Here is a 22,963-nt window from a genome sequence, read left to right on the forward strand (position 1 = left end):
GCGAACGCTCCTCAGAAAAAAAAAAAAAGCGGAAGCCGCCACATCTTGCCTACAGCAATTGTCTCAATGTTTCAGCTGTTCATATAGGAACACTAATTGCTTTGGAAATGGAAAATTGTACTGCCGTTGAACTATCGATAGTTTTGTCCATGAGTAATAAATGATGAATTAACAAATTTTGTCAAATGCCATTATTTGATTTTTGTTTAGATTCTTTGCATGGAGCTTGACAATAACAAAAGGCTGATTATTTGAGATCCCTAAAATGATGCTTGTTTGCTGTCAGTACATAACAGATACAACATTCTACATGTTGCGTGATGTAATTTAGCGTTAATCAATTGAATCATCCCCCCCCAAAAGACAATTACCCCAAGTTTTTCCTCCCCACAGAAGGAGTCCTCTCCAGGTGATGATGACATTACATTTATGCATGTTATGAGGTCACATGATCATCTGACATGTTGGTCGTATCTCTTGTCATATGCCCTTGTTGCACGTCCTAATCTGCATCACATTATTGCAGAGCATCTATGTAATGCGTTTCACTGCAATTCCTGAGAAAAAGTAAAGGCTTAAAATTGGTTAAATAATATGCAAATTAGGTCAATAAGATGCAAGAATTTCAACCCAAAACTAATCAGGTCTGCACATTAATCCTGGATCATCTATGCACCAAGTTTCATTAAAATGTGTTGAATTGTGCCTTGAGATACAAGTGAACAAGCTTAAAATTGGCTAATTAATATGCACAGATTTCAACTAAAAAGTAATCAGGTCTGAACATTAATCCTGGATCATCTATGCACCAAGTTTCATTAATATGAGTTGAATTGCGCCTTGAGATACAAGTGAACAAGCTTAAAATTGGCTAATTAATATGCACATATTTCAACTAAAAAGTAATCAGGTCTGCACATTAATCCTGGATCATCTATGCACCAAGTTTCATTAAAATGAGTTGAATTGCGCCTTGAGATACAAGTGAACAAGCTTAAAATTTGCTAATTAATATGCACAGATTTCAACTAAAAAGTAATCAGGTCTACACATTAATCCTGGATCATCTGTGCACCAAGTTTCATTAAAATGAGTTGAATTGCGCCTTGAGATACAAGTGAACATACTTAAAATTGGCTAATTAATATGCACATATTTCAACTAAAAACTAATCAGGTCTTGCACATTATCCTATATTTGTTCTTGAGATATCCGTGGAACACATACAGACGTGACAACACGCATTTGATTAACTTTTAATATAGTTGTTTAGATTAAACATGACTTTCGGGTTGCGTTTTAATTGGAGTTAATTAAACTCAATTGCAATTCAATAGAACGTAGAATTGCATTTTAATTAAAGGGAACCTCAATCCAAACAACATAATGACCCCTAAAGAAAAAGCTCCACAAATGTACGAGAATGCAATTTACACTTTTTTTTATATCAGTTTTCATTCTCTAGATATTCAACTTTTCATCGTTATTATGTAGTCAGCCATCTTGATTCTCAAGCAAAGGATTCTGGGTAAAGTATGACATCATAGAATCTGTTGTCAGAAATTGAGAAAATTATTTCATCTATAACATGAGAAATACTGATGCGAATTAGTTCAAATTTTCGTTGTGCATATTACTCATGTATATAATTATAGTAATGGAAATTGGATTTTTACAAATACACATAAAGTGAAGAAATTGTTAAATAAATAAAAATCAATATTTTAGTTGTGAAATATAGAATGTCACTTTTTTGTCCCCTTTTTGTGCTCAACATGTGATATTTCACCTATATAACATACTCACGTTGGTAAATTGTATACATTATAAGGAAATTTTAGCATTTCGTAGAAAAACATAAAAATAAATATTTTCAGTTCTGTTTCCATGACAACTATTTTATAAGCATGGATGGCACCAGTACATGTATGTTACCAATTTCTAAACTTTCATCCAATATAAAGTTCAACTTTTGAAGTTATAGATGAAATCATTTTCTCAATTTCTGACAACAGATTCTATGATGTCATACTTTACCCATAATCCTTTGCTTGAAAATCAAGATGGCTGACTATGTAATACTGATGAAAAGTGGAATATCTAGAGAATGAACAGTGATACAACAAAACTGTAAATTGCATTCTCCTACATTTGTGGAGCTTTTTCTTTAGGGGTCATTATGTTGTTTGAATTGATGTTCCCTTTATGCTCACCGTGTATGGCGGGACATACATGTAGAAGTAAAATATGTTTTAATTAAATGAGAATGTAGTTAATTAATTAGTCAGTCAATTAATCAGTCTCCTGACTTAATAGACAACCCAGTTCGTGAACAAACAAATCAGATAACAATAAATACTATGCGCAGACTTCAAGATCCTCGGGGCGGACATCCGGGCATTTTCACCGTCTGGCAACCCGCGGCGGTGAAAACAAAGGCCCAAAACTCGCAGAAAACGGTACTTTGGGATGATTGTTGAGATTCCTCTGAACAGTGTTACAAGATTAGCCCTACGTGTGTAACATATATAAATTTGGTTGTTCGGGATTACTTCAAAGTTGAGTTTGTATTGTTTTCTCCAATTTTCACCGGCTCAACCGGCGTTCCACAGCAGCGCGCACAGAGCCCATAGAAATGCATGTACAGTGATGCGTGCCGTAGCAACGTAGAACGTCCGTGACGTAGCTCCGCCCCCGAGGATAGCCTAACAAGTTGTCGCAGCAGTCAAGGGCGCCACCTACGACAACTTGTCAGGCTAACTTGAATAGACAAATCAGAGAAAGATTTATGGATATATAAGATATATGGCCGAAATGTTGACACGCAGTCAAAAGGTGGTGTCAACTGGCAGCCACACATTATTTCGATAGCTCCAAATACGCGTGGAAACTAAATATCAGAGTCAATTTATAATCAAAGAAAGCTTAGAAAGAACTCCCATGTGCTGAGAGTATTGGAGACACATTAAATATAATTCTAAATTACTTAGCTGAAAACTAATTATGCAAATCAGAAAATTAATATGAACAGATTTGAGTGTAAAACTAATGAGGTCTGCGCAATGTAACAGACAATCTATGTTTCCAAGTTTAATTGAAATGTGATTAGAACCAAAAAATTATGAATTATTATGCTTATTAGGGAATTAATATGAACAGATTTTTACCCCAAACTAATTAGGTTTGTACATTGTCCTAGAGCATCTTTGTACTAAGTTTCATTGAAATGGAATAATTAGTACTTTAGATATCAGTGTGAAAGCTTAAAATTGGTTAATTATGCAAAATAGGTAATTACTATGTACAGATTTTCGCCCACAATTATCCAGGTCTGTCTATTGTCCTACAGCATCCATGTACATTCATTGATATGTGATATTTAGTACCTGAGATAACAGTGTGAAAGTTGGTTAATTATGCAAATTAGGTGATTAATATGCACAAATATTTACCGGAAACTAATTGGGTCTGCATAATTCTAGATTCATTGAAATGTGATGATTAGTACTTTAGATATCAGTAGAAAAGCTGAAAATTAACTATGCAAATTAGTTAATTAATATGCACAATTATTTGCCCTAAAACTAATCAGGTCTCTGCATAGTCCTAAAGAATCTATGTACCAAGTTTCATTGAAATGCGATGATTAGTACTCGAGATACCCGTGGAAAAGCTGAAAATTAACTAATTATGCAAATTAGGTGATTAATATGCACAAATATTTATTGGAAACAATCAATCTCTGCATAGTCCTTGAGAATGTAAGTACCAAGTTTCATTGAAATGTGATGATTAGTACTTATATCAAATGCTGAAAATTAATTAATTATGCAAATTAGGTAATTAATATGTACTGATATTACCATAAAAACTATCAGGTCTGTGCAGTGTCATATGACATCTATGTACCAAGTTTCATTGAAATGTGATGATTAGTACTTGAGATATCAGTGGAAAAACCGAAAATTGACGAATCATTATGCAAATTAGGTAATTAGTATCCACGGATTATTACCAAAAACTAATCAAAACCTAGCATTAGTTCAGAGCATGTATGTACAAAGTTTCATCAAAATCCAATGAGTGGTTGTTTAGATATCAGTGGAACAATCACGGAACAGCTAAAAATCAGCTAATTATCATGCAAATTAGGTAATTAATATGCACGGATTTTCACCAAAACCTAATCAAATCTGCGCATTGGCCCAGAGCATCTATGCACCAAGTTTCATCAAAAACCGATGTATGGTTCTTGAGATATCAGTGGAACAGACGGACACACATACACACACCCACACCGCACGCGCACACACACACGTGCACACACACACTGCAAAGACTCCCATTATGTGCTTCGCACATGGGAGTCAAAAATCTTTGTACTAAGCAAAGGTTTCCTCAATCCCATGATTTTCTCAATCGCGCGATTTTCTTAATGCCTTCATGCTAATGTATCTTTTGAATAATAATTAACACTGTTGTAAATATGCATAATTTTTCAATATCAATAATTACAATATAATCTTTTACAAATGGAAAAATGATAGTTCCTATTATAAAAAAACAAGTTATGACGAGTAAAGACAACTACAGATCTATTGCCATCACTTCAATATTTCTAAGGTTATTGGAGCACGTTATTCTTAAAAAAAATGAAAAGCTGAATACTACAGATGATTAGTTTAGTTTCAAGAAAAACATTCTACTGATTTCTGCATTTGTATTCTTAAAGAGATTATTCAAAGGTATAAAATACTTGGTAGTAGTGTGTTGATAGTCAACTGCTTGACCCTATTTCATAAGCAAGGTCGCAAGGTTCCTGTATCCATCGTTCTTCTCTTGTTAATTGGTATCGCAATCAAAGTGATTGTATTAAATTGGCCAGGTCGCGTTTTCCCCAATTAACCAATGGTGTTCGTCAGGGTGGAACTATGTAGCCAATGCTCTTCAATATTTATATGTACGATCTGAGCCTGGTTACATGGGTAGAAACGTTAACCTCAGCTATGCTGATGACATGTGTGTTTGCGCCCTCTATCAAAGGCTTGCGTAAAGTAGTCTATACCTGTGAGAATTATGCTGAGGAACATGACGGTACTAAAAAATTTATGCATTTTCTTAGTCGCCACTCATCGAGAAATTGTCCTCTGGTGTATTTGTTTTTTAAATTGCCCATTTTCTTTCCATTATTGCTCACAGTTGTGATGTACTAGTATTTAAAAAAAGTCTTCATTAACGCCCTCACTGTCTGCTATAACAATGCTATTCGAAATTATTCGGCTATAGGTTTGACTGCAGTGCATGGCCTATGTTTGTTAGCACTTTGTGTTTGCTCAGATCAATTTTTTTATAAGTTTACCGAATGTGTGCGTACGTCTATGAACACTTCAGTCGTGTCACTGTGCACTGTAAAAGGGTTAATTATTCACCGAGTTTTAATTTTGCTTATTTCGCTGACTGGAAAATGCGCTTAATTAAAACCCTGTGAATATGTAAAAATTGGATTAGAACACATTATCTAAATGATAAAACCGTGAATTTATAACCCACTGAATATGCCTGAAATGCTAAATCAGTGAAATTTAAACCCAGTTAAAATTAATCATTTATGAACAAGTTACACAGAGATAAAAGAGCTTAAATAAGTTAAAGCAATCTTGAAATTAGGACATATGTGGATTTGTATGAAATAATCACTAAATAAAAGACTTTAGAAAAACTGTAAATTTTATTTAACTTGCATGTTATATTTTGTGCAGCATGTTTTATAATAATGTAAAATATTTGATAAATATCGATAATTGTCTGTCATTAATTAATACCGACAAAACAATTGGCAATTACACATGTGAAATATACACGAAATACCACAATTTGGTACTGATTGGCCATTTGAAAATGGTACCTTTCACAACTTGAAGCAAGTTAGCTTACAACCAATGCATGGTTAACCTTTGAAAATTGGCCAAGTTAAGATTGGTTCACAATCTACACACATACAATGCAAAGATACAATCTTCCATCATATTTATATTTCCATATTTTTCGTGATATTCAAACTGTCAAATTTCTATCATTACTGTTTGAAAAGGCAATTTGCAAAATTTTAACAGAGAAAAAGAAGATGGTGATCAACTATTTTCCTTGGCTGTTATTATGCATTTACAATATTCAATTTACAAATGTTGCAAGTGTAATGATAACAATAATTTACGTAAATTTTTAGAATTATGACAGAACGTGGTGAACCCCAAACCAATAATTTTATAAATAATCTATACAACGTTGTCAATGGTTTAATTTCCACAGCCAGGAATTATTGAGATTTGATATTCAAAGACATTTTCGATGATAACATTTCACAAAAGCATCTGACAATTACAATATTTCGAAAATTTACCACAGACGCATGAAAATAAATCAGTTCAGAGCATGTCATATTAATAAACAAGTATATTGTAGGGAATTTATTCTGTGATGGATAGTAAATTATAAATAAATATGGGATTGACAGACTGACTTTCACATGCTAATATTTCTTAAATTTATACAAGCACAGAAGTGGAACTGCGAGGGCATCCCAGGTAACCATCATTTTGGTGAGCAGACAGATCCCAAAATGACTGACAGAAAAAATTAACGCCCAAAACCCATTCAGTTTTTTCTTTTTTATGAAAAGATAACAGCTTTTCAGAATTGTCGCCGTCAATCAGAATTTTTTTTTTTTAATTCTCCCCCGTATGCATACTTATTACACATACAGTGTAGGCAATTTAAATCAATTGAAAATTTATTTTTTAAGATCTAGCTAATCGCTCCACCACTTTCCGGTAATCTACTAAAAGTTCTTGAAACATTTTTTCTAGGTTGTTGTGTCTTTCTTGCAAGCTTTGTCCGGCCATTGTCGCTGCCAACTCTTCAGGTTTCAAAGCTTTTTTCATTTTTTCCATGTCAGATTTTTCTCTCTGGGAAACAAACAAAATATATTTATTCATTCATTCATTCACTCAGTCAGAGATTTCACATCAGTCTCAATACAACATTCAAAGCGTTTTTATTGTATTTGAGTTTAAAGAAAAGTTCAGAGCTGCCACAAAAAAAATTAAATTTCTACATCTGCTATTCCATCAATATCATACATGAACATATATTACCAACTGACACTGTTTCTTCCCATTCATTTTAGCTATCAGGGAAGACTCACTATATGCGTTATACATAATCAAATCAATGGACTGTAAAATCTGTTTAATTTCATTATTTTGATGTCTTGAGCATTTTCACTGTATTTTAATTTCACAAATTTGTTAGTGAATAACAAGTTTTACCGTACTCGACCGCGTTAGCGCCCAGGGGCCTCAACTCAGAAAATCACGATTTTGTAGTGGTGGGCGCTTACCCGAGCACCCCCCTCAAAAAAGAGTGCAAATGAAAATTTTGATTCATCAAGTGACAGATTACGTCTTTGAGGGAAAATCAAATTACTAAATTAGTTGCATCGTCATTGATTTTCACAATGAAGAAACAGAAATGATCACAAAAAATACGCACATTTTATTACAATATTACCGTAAAATCTGTATTAGAAGCCGCATCCCTAATAGAAGTCGCACCCATTCTTTTTAAACAATTGAGAACCAAAAAATCATTTCTCATATGTGTAGATACTCTAATAGAAGCAGCACCCCCTCTATTGGATTGTACCATTTTAATAGAAGCCGCGGTTTCTAATACAGATTTTACAGTAATTACGTACCACCTTAATTTACGGAATAAAAAACATTTGAGTCTGTTGGAACAGTCGAAGTCAAAATTGTCATATTATTTCCACTGATGAAGTTGTTGGATCGTACGCAAACTCTTGATGAAAATCACCTTCCGCCATGATGCAATTGCAGATTTGACCTACAGCAGCGTCTTTTGACCTAATGGGTCAAGTTGGTTATTAACTAATCAGAATGTTGTGTTGTACTGACGCAATTCTTCGGAAATTCCCGAAGACTTTCCAGTAACACAATGCGGAAGTGAATAATCGATGTCGAAGTACGATCTGTTGGAATTGATTTCAGCGAATAAACGACATGGTTTTTCCAAAAAACTAGTAACTAGCCATTTTTGAGAGGTAAACTGAATATGGCATGAAATATTTATCACATTTTACTTGTATAAACGGTCATTGTCGAAGCGTAGTTTACGCATTCTGCGCAATTTTTATATTTGGGGTCACATTTGGCAAAGCGCCCCCCCTTCAAAATGCAACTAATTTAAAACTTGGTCTTGCGTAACGAATCTTGGTAATCGTTTTTATATGATACAGCGTGGATATCGATCGCTGTGAACATGTAGTGAATGCGTATGATGAATTATACACTAAAGTCCCATGATTCCATCCTAGGGATTGTATGTCACATGTTTAACCTTTTCACCACCAGATTTTCTAACCCACATTTTTGCGTACTTTTTCAGATATTCTTCAATATTTCTGGAAATGAGCCAAAATTTTGGAGCCAACAAACAAAATTTGAAATAATTTTAGTTTTTACTCAAAAAATTTGACCATTTTTGTCCTAATCTTCTGAAAGAATAGTGCAGACTGATAGTGTGGGACTATGAATTTGTGATGAAAAGAGGAAAACTGGTGGTTAAAAGGACATGATCGTCTAAGTCAAGTGTGGTCATGTGACTCACACGTGTACATGTTGCTATGCATAGTATGGGACCCATACCAAATGACAATCATTCGTTCCACTTACCTGGTATGGAATATTGAGTCTTTTCTTTATGTCCAATCGGTACTCTTTAAATTGATTGGCATTACTTTCATCTGTGACACGTAGACGTAGAATTTCATAGACGCGTCTTGCTTGTTTCTAGAGTAACACAAATAACGGGCATGAGTAGAATCAGCCACAAATTCGATTTCCGGATATTTAAGCGCTGATTACATGTGTATATAATGGACATCTTAAAAGTTTTCTACTATAAAACAATTTGGTCATTGATAATACTGTGAAATACTTTATTTTAGCTGGAATTAATTTTCGCTGAAAGACTTTTTGGTTGTTTTGTATGGAATTTATTTTCACTGATCTTTGACAAATTGAATGTGAAATATATGGAAAAAAGTATATTTGCTGAATTTTATTTTCACGGAATCATCCTTTCAGCGAAAATAGTGAAAAAAAATTCCAAGCGATAATAAAGTATTCTACAGTAATAAATCAGAAAAAGGGATAAATTTGATTTGCCATACATGACTATGGTATAACAGTCACACATTGTACACAAAACTAAAGTAATCAACACAATAGACAATTTCTAAACTGTTCTATAGGAGGACTGTGCAATCAAAGATCAAATTTTCTAATTCTAGCGCCCTCAACAGCACATCAATTGCTGACGGTTGTTTTTTCTATTCATTTTGGCTATCTGTGGCAGCTTTCAGCAGGCCATGTGGTAATACAAGACAATGTTTCTTTATTTCATTTTGTTCTTCTTATAATGCAACAATGACAGAAGAACACTTAATTTCATACCTGGTTTATTTTGAGTTTTACTTGCGCTTCCTGAGCCATGTCTTCTGTGAATCCTTCCTGCAAACACTCGGTAGAAAACGACGCTAAATGCATGCATACTTTACAATCCACATAGTCTCGCAGACAGATGAATTCTTCTGATGGGTCCTCAACTGCAAAAGATGAGAATGAGAATTTTCAGCTGAAAGTAAAGTATCCGGGGTCCCAACGTTCACCCTAGTTAGGTTGTAAAATCTGAAAACAAATTTTGGCCTTTTGAATACCTTCGCGCCAATTGTATCTCGCCCTACAATTCTAGGATTAAAATGCACGGACATACAGCTCATTCTACTCAGCTTGAGTGTGAGCAAACATTTACTGTATATTTTCATTACCGAAAAAAAATTTACCTCACAGTTGGAGTAACTTTTCACCAGCAACGGCTTTTAACACCTCTGATTTTTTTTGGCTTGACTAATTTTGTTCATACTCACCACTGCCATGACAGCAGCCAAAAACTGATTTTTGAATACTTTCGCCACAAATTTATTACCTCCTACCAGTCTTGTGATAGCAGTGTTCAAATGATCATGCCTTTTATTTTGGTTACGTTGCGCACTGGTAAGAGATCAGTAATCCCAACGCAACTTTGAATGAACTGTAAATGCTGCCTTCATTCTAGAAAATACTATTGGAAAACGGTTGGAAATAATAAATGTAACTGCAGAATACGTCCTAGTAATAAAGTAACGTGACTTCTAAAAGACTGAATGTTTTTTTGCAAACTTCTTACATGTGGCCTATTTTGTCATAAGTCGACGTTAGTTTCCCGTTTATGCCCTACCATGGAAACAGCCGGAAAACATGTTGCTTGCTTTTCAGCGGAGCGGATCGCCAACTAGCCTACCGGCTTGTTCAGTTACCACTTCATTTTTCTTCTCGATTCACACGGTCAAAGTCACTTCCTTGTCAAGCAATGCCCAACGAAATTTGTTCCTAATGTCTTTATCGATCTCTCGCACAGCTGACTCGTCTTTTATAAACAATTTCACCATTATCGCTGTATGAAACTTGTAAACAACGATCCAACGCAGCTAACAATTGAAATAATAAAATGGCGCAGTTGGTGAAAAGAAAAATGAAAGCTCTTCACTGTTTGGCCCGTCAGAGAAAACCCAGCCAATCATGTTAATCGTTGCATATTACTTCGAACACTTCAAAACCACTTCAGATTTTACGATTGTACTGGTGAAAAGAGTCGCGGCATTCCGCATTGGAGACACCGCGAGTTGTCTCCCTTCGACCATACACTGATACAGGCCTCATGCAGCAGACAACAATGACCCGACGGCGTGTTTACTTCCGGTGAATGAACAAGATTTGTTTTCTTACTCCCCCCCCCCCAATTTTCTCTTCGGATTTAGACGTTTCAGAAAATTGATCCCTGAGACTTAGAAATCTGCGGAATTCCGCAGATGATTCTTATCCCTGGAAAACAAGAGTTGGCAGAGCCATCTCGATGCTGGGAAAATAAGAGTTTAAAGGTGTGTCAATGGATTGGTGAACAGGCAGAAAAGCAATTTTAAAGACTTTCAATGAAAACTTGAAGTATACATGAGGGTACGACATACGTGTTATTACCGGATTCGGCTGATACCCCGCCCATCCTAAACCCCGCCCATGGGCGATGTTTTGGTCCACACATTGCCTGACTGAACCAACACACATTTTTACAGACCCCAATTTTGGCGTCCGACATCTTGTATCGAGCGTGCTATTTCAAATATGACGCTAAAATAATTCACTGTGAATCCGAAAAGCATTAAAACTTCAATAAAACCAATGCTGTATACGAATTGTTGTTGCGTATTATGACTCATTAAAATACATTTCACTTACGTTTATTACACTCGAACAAAGTCTACGCTTGAAAAGAATGTTATTTACGAAGTTTAAAATATCCAAGCTTTCCGGATTCGAGCCTCTTGGTTGTTATCAGCAATGTTTAATCTTTATCTGTATCACATTCCGGTAAACAAGAAATGCGCGAACTAAAATGTCTCCTGCGTTTCACATGCGACATGATTATTAAAACACTGAGTTAAGCGGTCATGTACGTTCTATAAATCTAACCTTGTACACATAATCTTGTACTGACGTGTTTTTTGTCCAAAAAAGACGTTCCCCTTCAGTTAACTCTTCGCGTTCATGTATTTGTGAGAGTTGAAAGATTTTTTGAACACATGACAAGTAACTATATTGATTTGCGTCAAGCTGGATGGCTCTAATTTAAATATCAGTGCGTAAACTCTTGAGGTCATTGCCCAATGCCGCACGTAATTCAAACGCGTGGTTATTAGAGTTCAGTCGAAATGTACGTGAATATTGCGATCGAAGTGCGCTGTCCAGAGTTTATTATATTATAGTAAAATTTAACTTGACATATGGTATGGTTTATATTACATGTTCACTTCATTTCGAATAAAAAAAAATCACCATTGGAACATCGATGAATCACAAGTATTTAAAATATTTCCTCTACTTTCCGTAGACACCTGACTACTATCATTTTTAATGATTTAAATGTGCCCATGTTTATGTTTGCGTAATTATTATGAATGCATTGCATTATCAAGTTGGTAATATTGAAATATTCACAGACCCAATACCCCGGGTCAGCATCCTAACAATAGTAACAAGTCATTGTCAATGACACGTCCCCGTTCCGTTCATATTTGAGTGACATATACATTCAAAGCAGATCATGACCGAAATGCACCTGCATATGTACAACACATTGTGCTAAATCTGAACAAAATCCATCCATGCATGACTGAGATCCGGTTCTGGAATTGTGAAAATACGTGATTTTGATGCATTTTCGGCCTTAAAATGGCCATCATTCCGCTATTGTTAAGCAGATCATGAAACAAATGCACATATCTATTTGTGACATGATGTACCATGTGTGTATGAAGTTTGAACTTGATCAATCCAGACATGTCTTGGATACGGATCCAGAACTGAATTCTTTAACAAAATGGCCGCCAGTCGGCCATTTCGAACTTGATCCGAAAAAAAAAAAGACTTGCATCAAGGTCCTATTATGTTTAATGTATGTACCAAATTTGAACAAAATCCGGGATCCGGGTCCGGAATGGTGAAAATGTGCGATTTTGATGCATTTTCGGCCTTAAAATGGCCACTATTCGGCTATCGTTAATCGGATCATGAAAAAAATGCATGTGCATATGTCCCATATAATGTGTGATGTATGCATGTTTGAGATACAGGTGATCACGGACGGACGGACGGACGCACACAGGGCAAAACATAAGTCCCCGTTTTCGGACTGCGTCCGAACGGGGACTAAAAATTAACTTGAGTTTGCGTAATTATCATGAAAGCAATACATTACAAAGTTGAAATATTTAGAGCTGGTACAATATTGTAAACAAATTTGCGTAATTAGAAAAGCAGTGCACTAAGTAAACGACGTTGACATATTCAAAGCCAGAACAGATTTGCATACAAGTTGCGTAATTACAGTACCGTCGGATATAATAACAATTTTACTAGATCGACGCGCGGACCAAAAAAGAAAAAGGTTGCTAAGGTAACGCGCCAGTTCAGTGCGTGACTTGGGGTCAAACTTCGTGCAGCAAGTTTCGCAAAGTACTTGAAGTTCAATTGTGTTCCAAAATGATGTCTCTGATCACCCAGTTGTCGGAGCGTGTGTTGTGTCATGTCCAAGATGCACCCCGTTTCGACTTTGACTTGCTTTTCCTTCTTAGTGCATGTTCTTGTTCACGTAAAATTCGACCTCTCACCAATGTATTAAAATACTTTGAATTTATACTTTGCATGATTATATTTGGTCAACGCGAAACATTATTTTTTCTAGACAATTTTTATCAACGCAGGGTTATTTTTCCAGACAAGATGGGCCTTATAATATCTGCCAAAAGATCGCCCGGGCGATCTTTTGGTCCACATTTTTCTAAAAAAAAATCAAATCCTCCATAAGATCGCCCAGGGCGGGGTATCAGCCGAATCCGGTATTTATTTATTTTGGAAACTCAATTTTTAACTGAAAGAATTAAACTAAATTAAATAATCATGTTTGTTTATTTCGAAACTTAGAAATGACGCTGTTCAACTCGAGACGTTTAATTGTACTTAGCGTATGTTACTATGACAATCAACCAATTCGAAAAAAACAGTCAACAATGACTAAATGCATGGCCACAGCCGAATCGCTGTTTAATTGAAATAAAAAAAAATCAAAGAAAACAGAGAAGGAAGAGAAACACGAGCGATGTAGTCGAACGACAGGAGTTACGGCAGCCATGCTTGTTTCACCTCGGTCAATACAATATTACCCATGATGCACTATTCCCATTAGCGTGGGTATGTGGAAGTTCATAGCCAAGTGTACTGCGGTCAAGAACAAGGTAAGAAATCATGTGACGAGACCAACCTGATTTGCAGTCGATTTCCGGGTTCGGGTGCGTTTTTATACAAGAAGATCGATGCGCACTACACCGCCGAGTGTAGTAGACAATTCCGATGGCAATAGGACGTTCGAAGGAAGCTAATACAGTTAATTTATAACAGACGAAGTAAATGGAAATCACACAATCGATGTCCACTGTACACCAGTAAACTATCAGAAATTCGTAACACATAATTCGAGTGATGGTATAACAAAATAACTCATCATTTGTAAATTCAATCATTTTCATAAACAATTTTCATTATATAAATACACTTTGAAAAGAAACAAGATTCATGAACATAAATCTATTTGAATACATTCTCACTACAAATTACACAATACTTATTTTCTAATGGCGTTTCTTCACACCACAAACTATTGGAATCATGCACACGTGTGAGTACTTCGGTGACACATTATATAGCTACGCCCAAAATAGTCCATCATTTATTGCGCAACTGTGACCGAACGACATTCTGTTAACATCCACACATTTTCATAAAATCTCCATGCACTTTTTAATCTTTCACAAGTAAAATACACCACAATTTACTCCAGAAAAACAATTTTCCGGGTATATTCCTACATTCTTGCATACTAATGAGGCGTTCAGACACATTCCAAGCTGAACAATTTTCTTTGACGAATAACAATGCTGGTCAATTCTTTCCCAGCAACAATGTGAGATTATACTGCCCTCTATCAACGGTTATTCATAAAGCAAATTATCCTGTAATTATTTATACTCAACATTTTATCCCATGTGCACAACTATGCTTGTGATCTCTTGTGCCATGAAGACTTATTATTAATTACATTTTATGCCTCCAAATATATAGTTAACGCACATTTTAAAATTGCGCTATGTACGTATATGTATATGTCTTTGTACCAATTTGAAATAATTTGATCAATGCGTTTCAGAGAAATTGTTCTTGAAGGACAAAATGACTGAATCCTGTTTTCAATCTTCTTCTGAATGAGAACGGAAAAAAGATTTCAAAAGACCACACCTGCCTTGAAACTGGCACAGTGAGCGCAGTAATATTTCCAACAAAGATAAAGTTATTTTACCTGTGATATCTAATACTGTAGGGTTCTGCCGATGGTCAATATATATCGCTTCTAGCAGCTGAGCACCATGTCCTTGTCTTTGATATGGTGGCAGTATTAGCATTTGACTGCAAAAAACAAATCATTAACTTTAAATACAAATTCATGTACAAATTACCAAACACCCTTATTGGAGCAGTATTTCCTCACAAGCCAATTAACAAATCCATTAGGCATGTACATTTCACAGAGCGAGGTAATTATATCACCAATTATATACATTAAAATATTGTTAGATTTAGACTGCAAGACATATGCAAATAACAAACTCCATCTGAATTAACATTTTCCACCAATCGAAATGGGGTAAATTTGTACACATTTCCTGTAATTTTCATTTAATTCGATTAATTTTGAACCAAACAGACAAAATGTGACACGTTTTTAAGTTTTTGATCAAAAAAATTGACATTTCCGCAAAATTTCATGTGAAAAGGAGCAGACTATAAATATGGATGGTGACTGAAGTTAACTTTGTTACTCAAAAAGTTAAGGATTCGGCTCACCTAATTCTTGGTCTTATTTTAGTTGGATAAGCGTAATACTTATAGACGGTACAATAACCTACGACACTGTGTTGTGGTTTACCATTTATAACACTTCTTTCATACCTACAAGGACAAAGAATCCAGTTTTGAAAACAGTTTTCGTAATAATAAGACAACAATGAAGTGGTCAATCAGTTCACAATATCTTGAATGCAAACACGCAAGATTAGGAAATGTGTGCAGTTTTTTGTAAATGACACGACACAGGAGAATGGAAATAGGGAAGATGTATTTTTATCGAATAAAACAGCAGACACGTGAAAATAAAACATAATACCAGTGTAGGAAATTCCTGCCCGTCCGCACGCCCGAGACGGGTAACTTTTGTATCGGACTGGTTGAATTTCAAACTTCCCTGTCCGGTAACATGTTACCACATTCTTCCGCCGAAATTAAAATAAAAACAAGCTACCATTCTTTATATATGCTCTAAACATTTTAAACAGAAACGTGATCAGCCAAAACTATGAAAATATTGCATTGCCGCCTCACATCGCGACTTGCCGACACGCATTCTCAAACCACAACACGGAATCCATTGACTTATTAACATAATAATAGGTACGTGACCTCGGGTCAGGTCCTATCTCCCATGGTGCAGTGAGACTTCCGGTGACCCCTGACCAGTTCTATAGTTGCATAGTTTTCATTTCGCGTACAACATGTATCGTTTTTTGGGGATAGACCCTCCAACAAAGAAACAGAAGTCGAGCATCGATAGAATTGCGGCAAATAAGTATGACCAGTCAAAACGTACTCGCAAAATAGTTCCAAGCTGGAAGACGGTGTTCAAAGAATGGCTGGTCACCGATAATCATACGGTGTATTGCCGTATCTGCCGGGCTATTTACGGGCCGTTATCAAACCGCAAAATACCAGACAAACTCCGTAAGTACGGAAAGGGATGTACCAACTTAAAACATGATGACCTTACATGCCATGAAATGTCAATTGGTCATAAACGAGCCAAATCGATATTCGAAGCAAAGAATGCTCCACCACCAAAGCAACTTCCTGCTGATAGAATCATCGAAATGTTGAATGGTAAAAGTGTTGACAGGTTAGACAAGCTATTCCGAGGCTGTAACAGACGGTAATGCTCATTTGGTAGCTGGATTAAATTCTGACTATGGTTCAGATTTTTCTGATCAAGCCGAAAGCAACAGTGACACAGACATCTGATATATCATGTTTTGAATATGCATGTTCTCTACAGCTACTTTGTTGTTAAAATAAACCGTGCATAGTATATTGTATACAACTTGTGTTTATTTGTGTGTGTGTGTGCGAAAATAATTGAAAAAATGTGCGGGACTGGTAACATTTTAGCAGGGCTTGTAACTTTTGAAAGTTACCAGCCCTGATGTCTGGTATGTAATCTAGACAAATTTCCTACACTGATAATACACAAAATAGGCAGATGGATCTACTACATTATCGCCTGCTCTTCCTAGTGAAACATGGTACATTTCCTATTGTAGAACACAACCCTGATAAAAAGAAAATCGTGTTGGCAACCACAAATCAAACTAACATTGAAAATTGATTTCTGTCTCAGTTTTCAGGTGAACTGATCAAGCCTACCGGAACCCTTGAACATCAATGTCAAATTTGGACAAATTTAACCTTACCCCCAACATAATGTTGATTAGGACCTAAGGGCTATGAAAATGTGTCCAAATAGCCCAAAATTAATCTAACAAAAACATTTTTATTTTACAAAACACAGAAAAATGTTGCATTAGACACATTTTGGCAGGAAATGTGGTTCAATCTATTTTCTACTTAAGGTAGCAAGAAGGGAAATTTTCACTTTTTTCTTGATTTTTCAAAAATTGATAAAACGGTTACTTTAGACCTTGATACATCACCCCAGGTTTACAAAAGATCGAAATTGCGAAATAACGTTGCTCAAATTAGTGTTTTAAAACACTAGCAGAAAAAACTACAACTGCCGTTTCGTGGATATTTGCATAGTGTTTATCTTTGGAAGGAATTAAATGATAACATCTTATCTGTATACTCTGTTGTTGACGATTCTGATATAACGGGTGATAAGCTTCCAGTTGCAAACAATGCGTGTTTATCTAACGTCCATTGTCAGCATTATTGTCAGTCGAGACTTCGTCGGAGAAACATGGTTATACAGTACTCATTTCGCCCAACCTTCCGCTTTTACATCGACCGCTTATCGCTTAATTTACGACCACGTTTTTTTTTTTCGCTCGCTCGCTCATTGAAAACATTGACCGCTCGCCCAAACACTGAAAACTGGCACATGGGTGGTCGAAATGGTGGTTTTGATAGTAAAGTGTGAACATACAACTAGTATTAACTATTATTACATTCTGAACGACACTTCAAATCTAATAGCTGTATTACACTGAACTGGGACTTCTTGTTACGTGTTTTGGGTGCTTGTTCTAGATGTAATATTTTTATTTTTATTTTAATGAGACAGTTACGTGAAAAAAAGCCTAGGTAACTCCTTTTGACAGAGCAGAGAAACGAGGAAATGTTAGTGATTAATTCCAAAAATAACGATATCGAATCCACATCGGTCCACGTCTGGTAAAATTTGACATTCAATTTTTAAAATTAAGTCACGATCATTGAATGAGCTCGGTCTATACCGTACACGTACCGCAAAAGTGTTCCCACAAAAAATATTTTCGACTAAAAACGGCCACATGCCCTGAAAAAATCGAACAGAGCTTGACATGTATGAATAATTTATTGGGCTTAAAAGAAAAACGTGCAAATTTAGTTATAGCCATAACTATTTGGTGGCCAGTCGATGAACAATTCAAAGTCCTTCAGGGCTGAAAATCATCGACGCTACTCTGGTTTACTTTATTTCACAACTTGCAGAGAAAACTGATTCGCGTGAGCTCTAATGTATCTTAGCCTAGTATTTTCTTTTTGAACTAAGGTCAAATTCCATCAGTTTGTCAAAATATATGTTTTTCAGCGAATAATTTTGAAGCCTGTCACAGCACAAACAACTATGTGAATCGACGCCGGTAATTGGATTGTACGACGACCCTTCAATTAGCGTCAAATATGCTTTGTTACAACATCATTGATTGGCTGAGAGTCACCTGATCGGAGCACGAACTGGGTCACAGAACCATATTTGTCCGTATTATCAACAGGACTTTGCAAAATAACCACACCCACATTTTCAATCATTTTTAGCGCGGAAGTTGCCAACAAAAGTAAAAGAAATCGTGAATTTCATGGATTCAAATAAAATAAAGCAAGCGATTGATAAGGATGATTATTAATATTTTCCCCGATGCTCTTTGAAATTTTTATTTTTTTTATTTCAAGGTAAGAAATGGCTAGTTGAAGTTGTATCGTCTTCAATGCGGTTGTTTCACCGCGAACAACTCTAGCTCTGTTTTGGGCATGGTTTAGTTTTGCGATGTAAAATAAAATATATATTTAATACTAGATTAATTATTTGGGGTTTCAGCCCACAAATTACGGACATGATCTCCATGAATTACGGTCAATGTTTGTCTTCTCTCGGCTGATTGTCACGGTGTTGATCGACGCCATTCCTGAACTCAGTATGGAGAAACCAACAGGGATCGACATTCCAAACAAACAATCGAAATTATCAACGAAAGGCGAGATTTTTCTAGATATTTACAAACATACTGTCATGACAAACATATGTAAAATTAACAAATACACAAAGAGGTGTAATATTAGGTTTTATTTTAGGCTTAGAAATATTTTCTTTCACTCAGCCCATGCATGTAACTGCCATTTAGCTTTACGGTCCTTCAGCATCGGGGGAAAACAACAATAATTATACAAAACACATTGCGAAGACTCAACAATCAGGAAAGAAACCCCAGACAACCCTGTCGTACTTGTGTTGAAATACATTTTGTATTTCACGTCTGAATATTGTTTAAAATAAAATATTCAGTCCAAGCCAAATCGAGGTCAAGGGGTCAGGTTGCGTGCATATAATTATATATAGTTAAAACAAAAAGTATTTGAACTTTTGTCAGCTGTTCAACATCTATAAAAACCAGAAAGACAATTATAAGACAATGTGAACCTCGGAAATTATTCTGTTAGTCCGAATTTTAAATGCGCGCGAGCGAGCAGGTGGGCGGAGATATTCCGGGGTTCGCGCGGCCGAAAATAAAACGGAAATTGTCCAGTCGAATTCAACAAGCGGTCGCAAAAGCGAGAGAAAAAGGTGATTGGAAAGCGGAAGCGGGCGGGAGGTTGTGCGAAAGGAGTACTGTAACTTTGCACAACTTTCTTTTAAATCGTTTTATTTTCCAAGTCAATATTCTATTTTACTAATACATTTTTTTTCTAACGCAATGGCGAAGAAAAGAAAGAAAGCGTTGACAGACGAGGCAAAGAAAAATCTGCCACTCAGTGTCGCACTCTGACACAGCAATTTTTTTTCAAACATGGGCCATTTTGTTTCACCATAAAAACCGTTTTATGAGATGTCTTATCTGAGACACTTGAAGGATTAGCTTGTTTGTAAACTGTCAGCGTGTACAGTGGGACAGTAATGTTTGTCAGAGGATTCTCCCTCGTTGTTCGTTTGCATAACAATGGAAAACCCGAACGTTCCTGGAGTACGGACTCAAATGCCAGCAGTTTTCTTCATTTTTCGCACTCGAGCTTGAAATTATTTATTATCTGACACTCTTTATGAGTTCTACGATATCAGTGGTTAATATGTTTGGCCATTTTTAGTGTATATTTATAATAATGCAGCAAATCTACAGTGTTTTATTAACCAAAACTGTTTTTCGCGTTTTTCTCGAGTTGAAGTTTTGATCGAGAACGACTCATTGGGACCGCCGCCAAATCAAGTGCGTTCGGACTAGGACATTCAAACTCGCAGTTATCGATCAAAAGATAATGATGGTGCGAAATATGTCTGGGTTTTTAAAGAAAATGCTTTGTCACAGAATAATAGTCTGTTAAAGGTGCCAAGTATGAAATAATTTGGGGACAAAAAAACAAACCTGCATAGAAATCGGAATAATAGGTCTTTTGATTATCGGAGACGCATTTCAATGGACTTAATTACGGACAATGCATAACTTAAATTTCACCAGGAAATTCCGCAGTGTTCTCTCGCAATCGCGTACTTAGTCATTTTTACAAGGTTCGCCATTTTTGATGTCACGTGATAATTATGTAAACAATGTCTGTCCAGTTTGTGCGAACTTGCACCTCTATACTTAGTCTTTTGATATATATAACCTAAATTACTGTTCTGAACAAGACAACAGACAGAGAATGTTTTATTTAAAAACGTCACAAAACCTTCTCGCTACCTTAATCAATTATCACATATTTATGTTGTTTTTTTCAACCAAATTTTAAATCAAAGAACAAACATACGATTAATTTAATTTATGCTCTTGCAAAATGAAATCCAATGCCACAAATAAAATAGCATAGAAAAAAGAAGTACAAACTGACCCGAAACTCAAATATATTGTAGAATACTTTATTTTCGCTATTTTCACTGTAGGGATGATTCCGTGATAAATCCAGCGAATATACTTTTTTTCCTATATTTCACATTAAACTCATCAAAAATCAGTGAAAATAAATTCCATACAAAATGCCCAAAAAGCCTTTTCAGCGAAAAAATTAATTCCAGCGAAAACAAGTCATTGTGTCAATGTCAATGACACGTCCCCGTTCCGTTCATATTTGAGTGACATATACATTCAAAGCAGATCATGACCGAAATGCACCTGCATATGTAACAACACATTGTGCTAAATCTGAACAAAATCCATCCATGCATGACTGAGATCCGGTTCTGGAATTGTGAAAATACATGATTTTGATGCATTTTCGGCCTTAAAATGGCCATCATTCCGCTATTGTTAAGCAGATCATGAAACAAATGCACATATCTATTTGTGACATGATGTACCATGTGTGTGTGAAGTTTGAACTTGATCAATCCAGACATGTCTTGGATACGGATCCAGAACTGAATTCTTTAACAAAATGGCCGCCAGTCGGCCATTTCGAACTTGATCCGAAAAAAAAAAAGACGTGCATCAAGGTCCTATTATGTTTAATGTATGTACCAAATTTGAACAAAATCCATCCATGCATAACTGAGATACGGGTCCGGAATGGTGAAAATGTGCGATTTCAATGCATTTTCGGCCTTAAAGCGGCCCCCATTTGGCTATCGTTAATGAGATCATGAAACAAATGCACATACATATTTGTGACATGATGTACCTTGTGTGTGTGAAGTTTGAACTTGATCAATCCAGACATGTCTCGGATACGGATCCAGAACTGAATTCTTTAAAACAAAATGGCCGCCAGTCGGCTATTTCGAACTTGATCCGAAAAAAAAAGTGACGTGCATCAAGGTCCTATTATGTTTAATGTATGTACCAAATTTGAATGAAATCCGTCCATGCATAACTGAGATCCGGGTCCGGAATGGTGAAAATGTGCGATTTCAATGCATTTTCGGCCTTAAAGCGGCCGCCATTTGGCTATCGTTAATGAGATCATGAAACAAATGCACATACATATTTGTGACATGATGTACCTTGTGTGTGTGAAGTTTGAACTCGATCAATCCAAGCATGTCTCAGATACGGATCCAGAACTGAATTCTTTAAAACAAAATGGCCGCCAGTCGGCCATTTCGAACCCGATCCAAAAAAAAAAATGACGTGCATCAAGGTCCTATTATGTTTAACCCTTTGCACACCATAGATACTTTGTTGCAACAATGTTGCAGGGCCCATTACTAATTTGCATATTTGTACTCCCATTACCCAAAACTTTTTACCAATTCAGTGTGAGCCAGGTAGGTTGACATGTACACAGGGAAAAGAAGACTAGGACACTGTAGTTTCATTTCATTTAAAAAAAAAACACACATTTTATTTACAATTCACTTGGTTTCTAATTTATGATAACACCGAAATAGGCACTCATTTCATCTCTGTCCGTTTCATACCAATGCCGGTCTACGCGCCCGGTAACTTCCTGTCTATGTCTAGCCATGGAACTATAAACCATGGTCTAGCGTATTTATTTGTTTCCCCGACCAACAAATCCAAAAAAATCGTCTGTAAAATATAATTTAAAAAAATCCAGTGGTTCCCCGTCGAAACCAACACCATGTCTTGGTCCTGAAAACTGGTCGTCATGTGCTGGAATGTTCACGTCGGTCCTTTCATTTGACCAGATGTTTGGTGTATTGGCGATGTCATCGGCATCAGAGTCCGAGTCACTGTCGGCAT

General features: G+C 36.0%; 1 protein-coding gene across 1 annotated transcript in view; it reads right to left on the bottom strand.

The window, feature by feature from the left end:
* Positions 1 to 5,712: 5,712 nt before the first annotated feature.
* Positions 5,713 to 22,963, bottom strand: part of Hat1 (histone acetyltransferase type B catalytic subunit) — a 41,157-nt gene continuing 23,906 nt past the window's right edge. The window contains 5 exon segments of the mRNA NM_001184817.1: positions 5,713 to 6,965; positions 8,754 to 8,870; positions 9,537 to 9,688; positions 15,088 to 15,194; positions 15,633 to 15,737. Coding sequence (NP_001171746.1) covers positions 6,798 to 6,965; positions 8,754 to 8,870; positions 9,537 to 9,688; positions 15,088 to 15,194; positions 15,633 to 15,737 — 649 coding nt within the window. The 3' untranslated portion in view covers positions 5,713 to 6,797.

The sequence above is a fragment of the Saccoglossus kowalevskii genome, chromosome 21 (genome assembly GCF_978046115.1).
Source record: "Saccoglossus kowalevskii chromosome 21, keSacKowa6.1, whole genome shotgun sequence".
NCBI lineage: Eukaryota > Metazoa > Hemichordata > Enteropneusta > Harrimaniidae > Saccoglossus > Saccoglossus kowalevskii.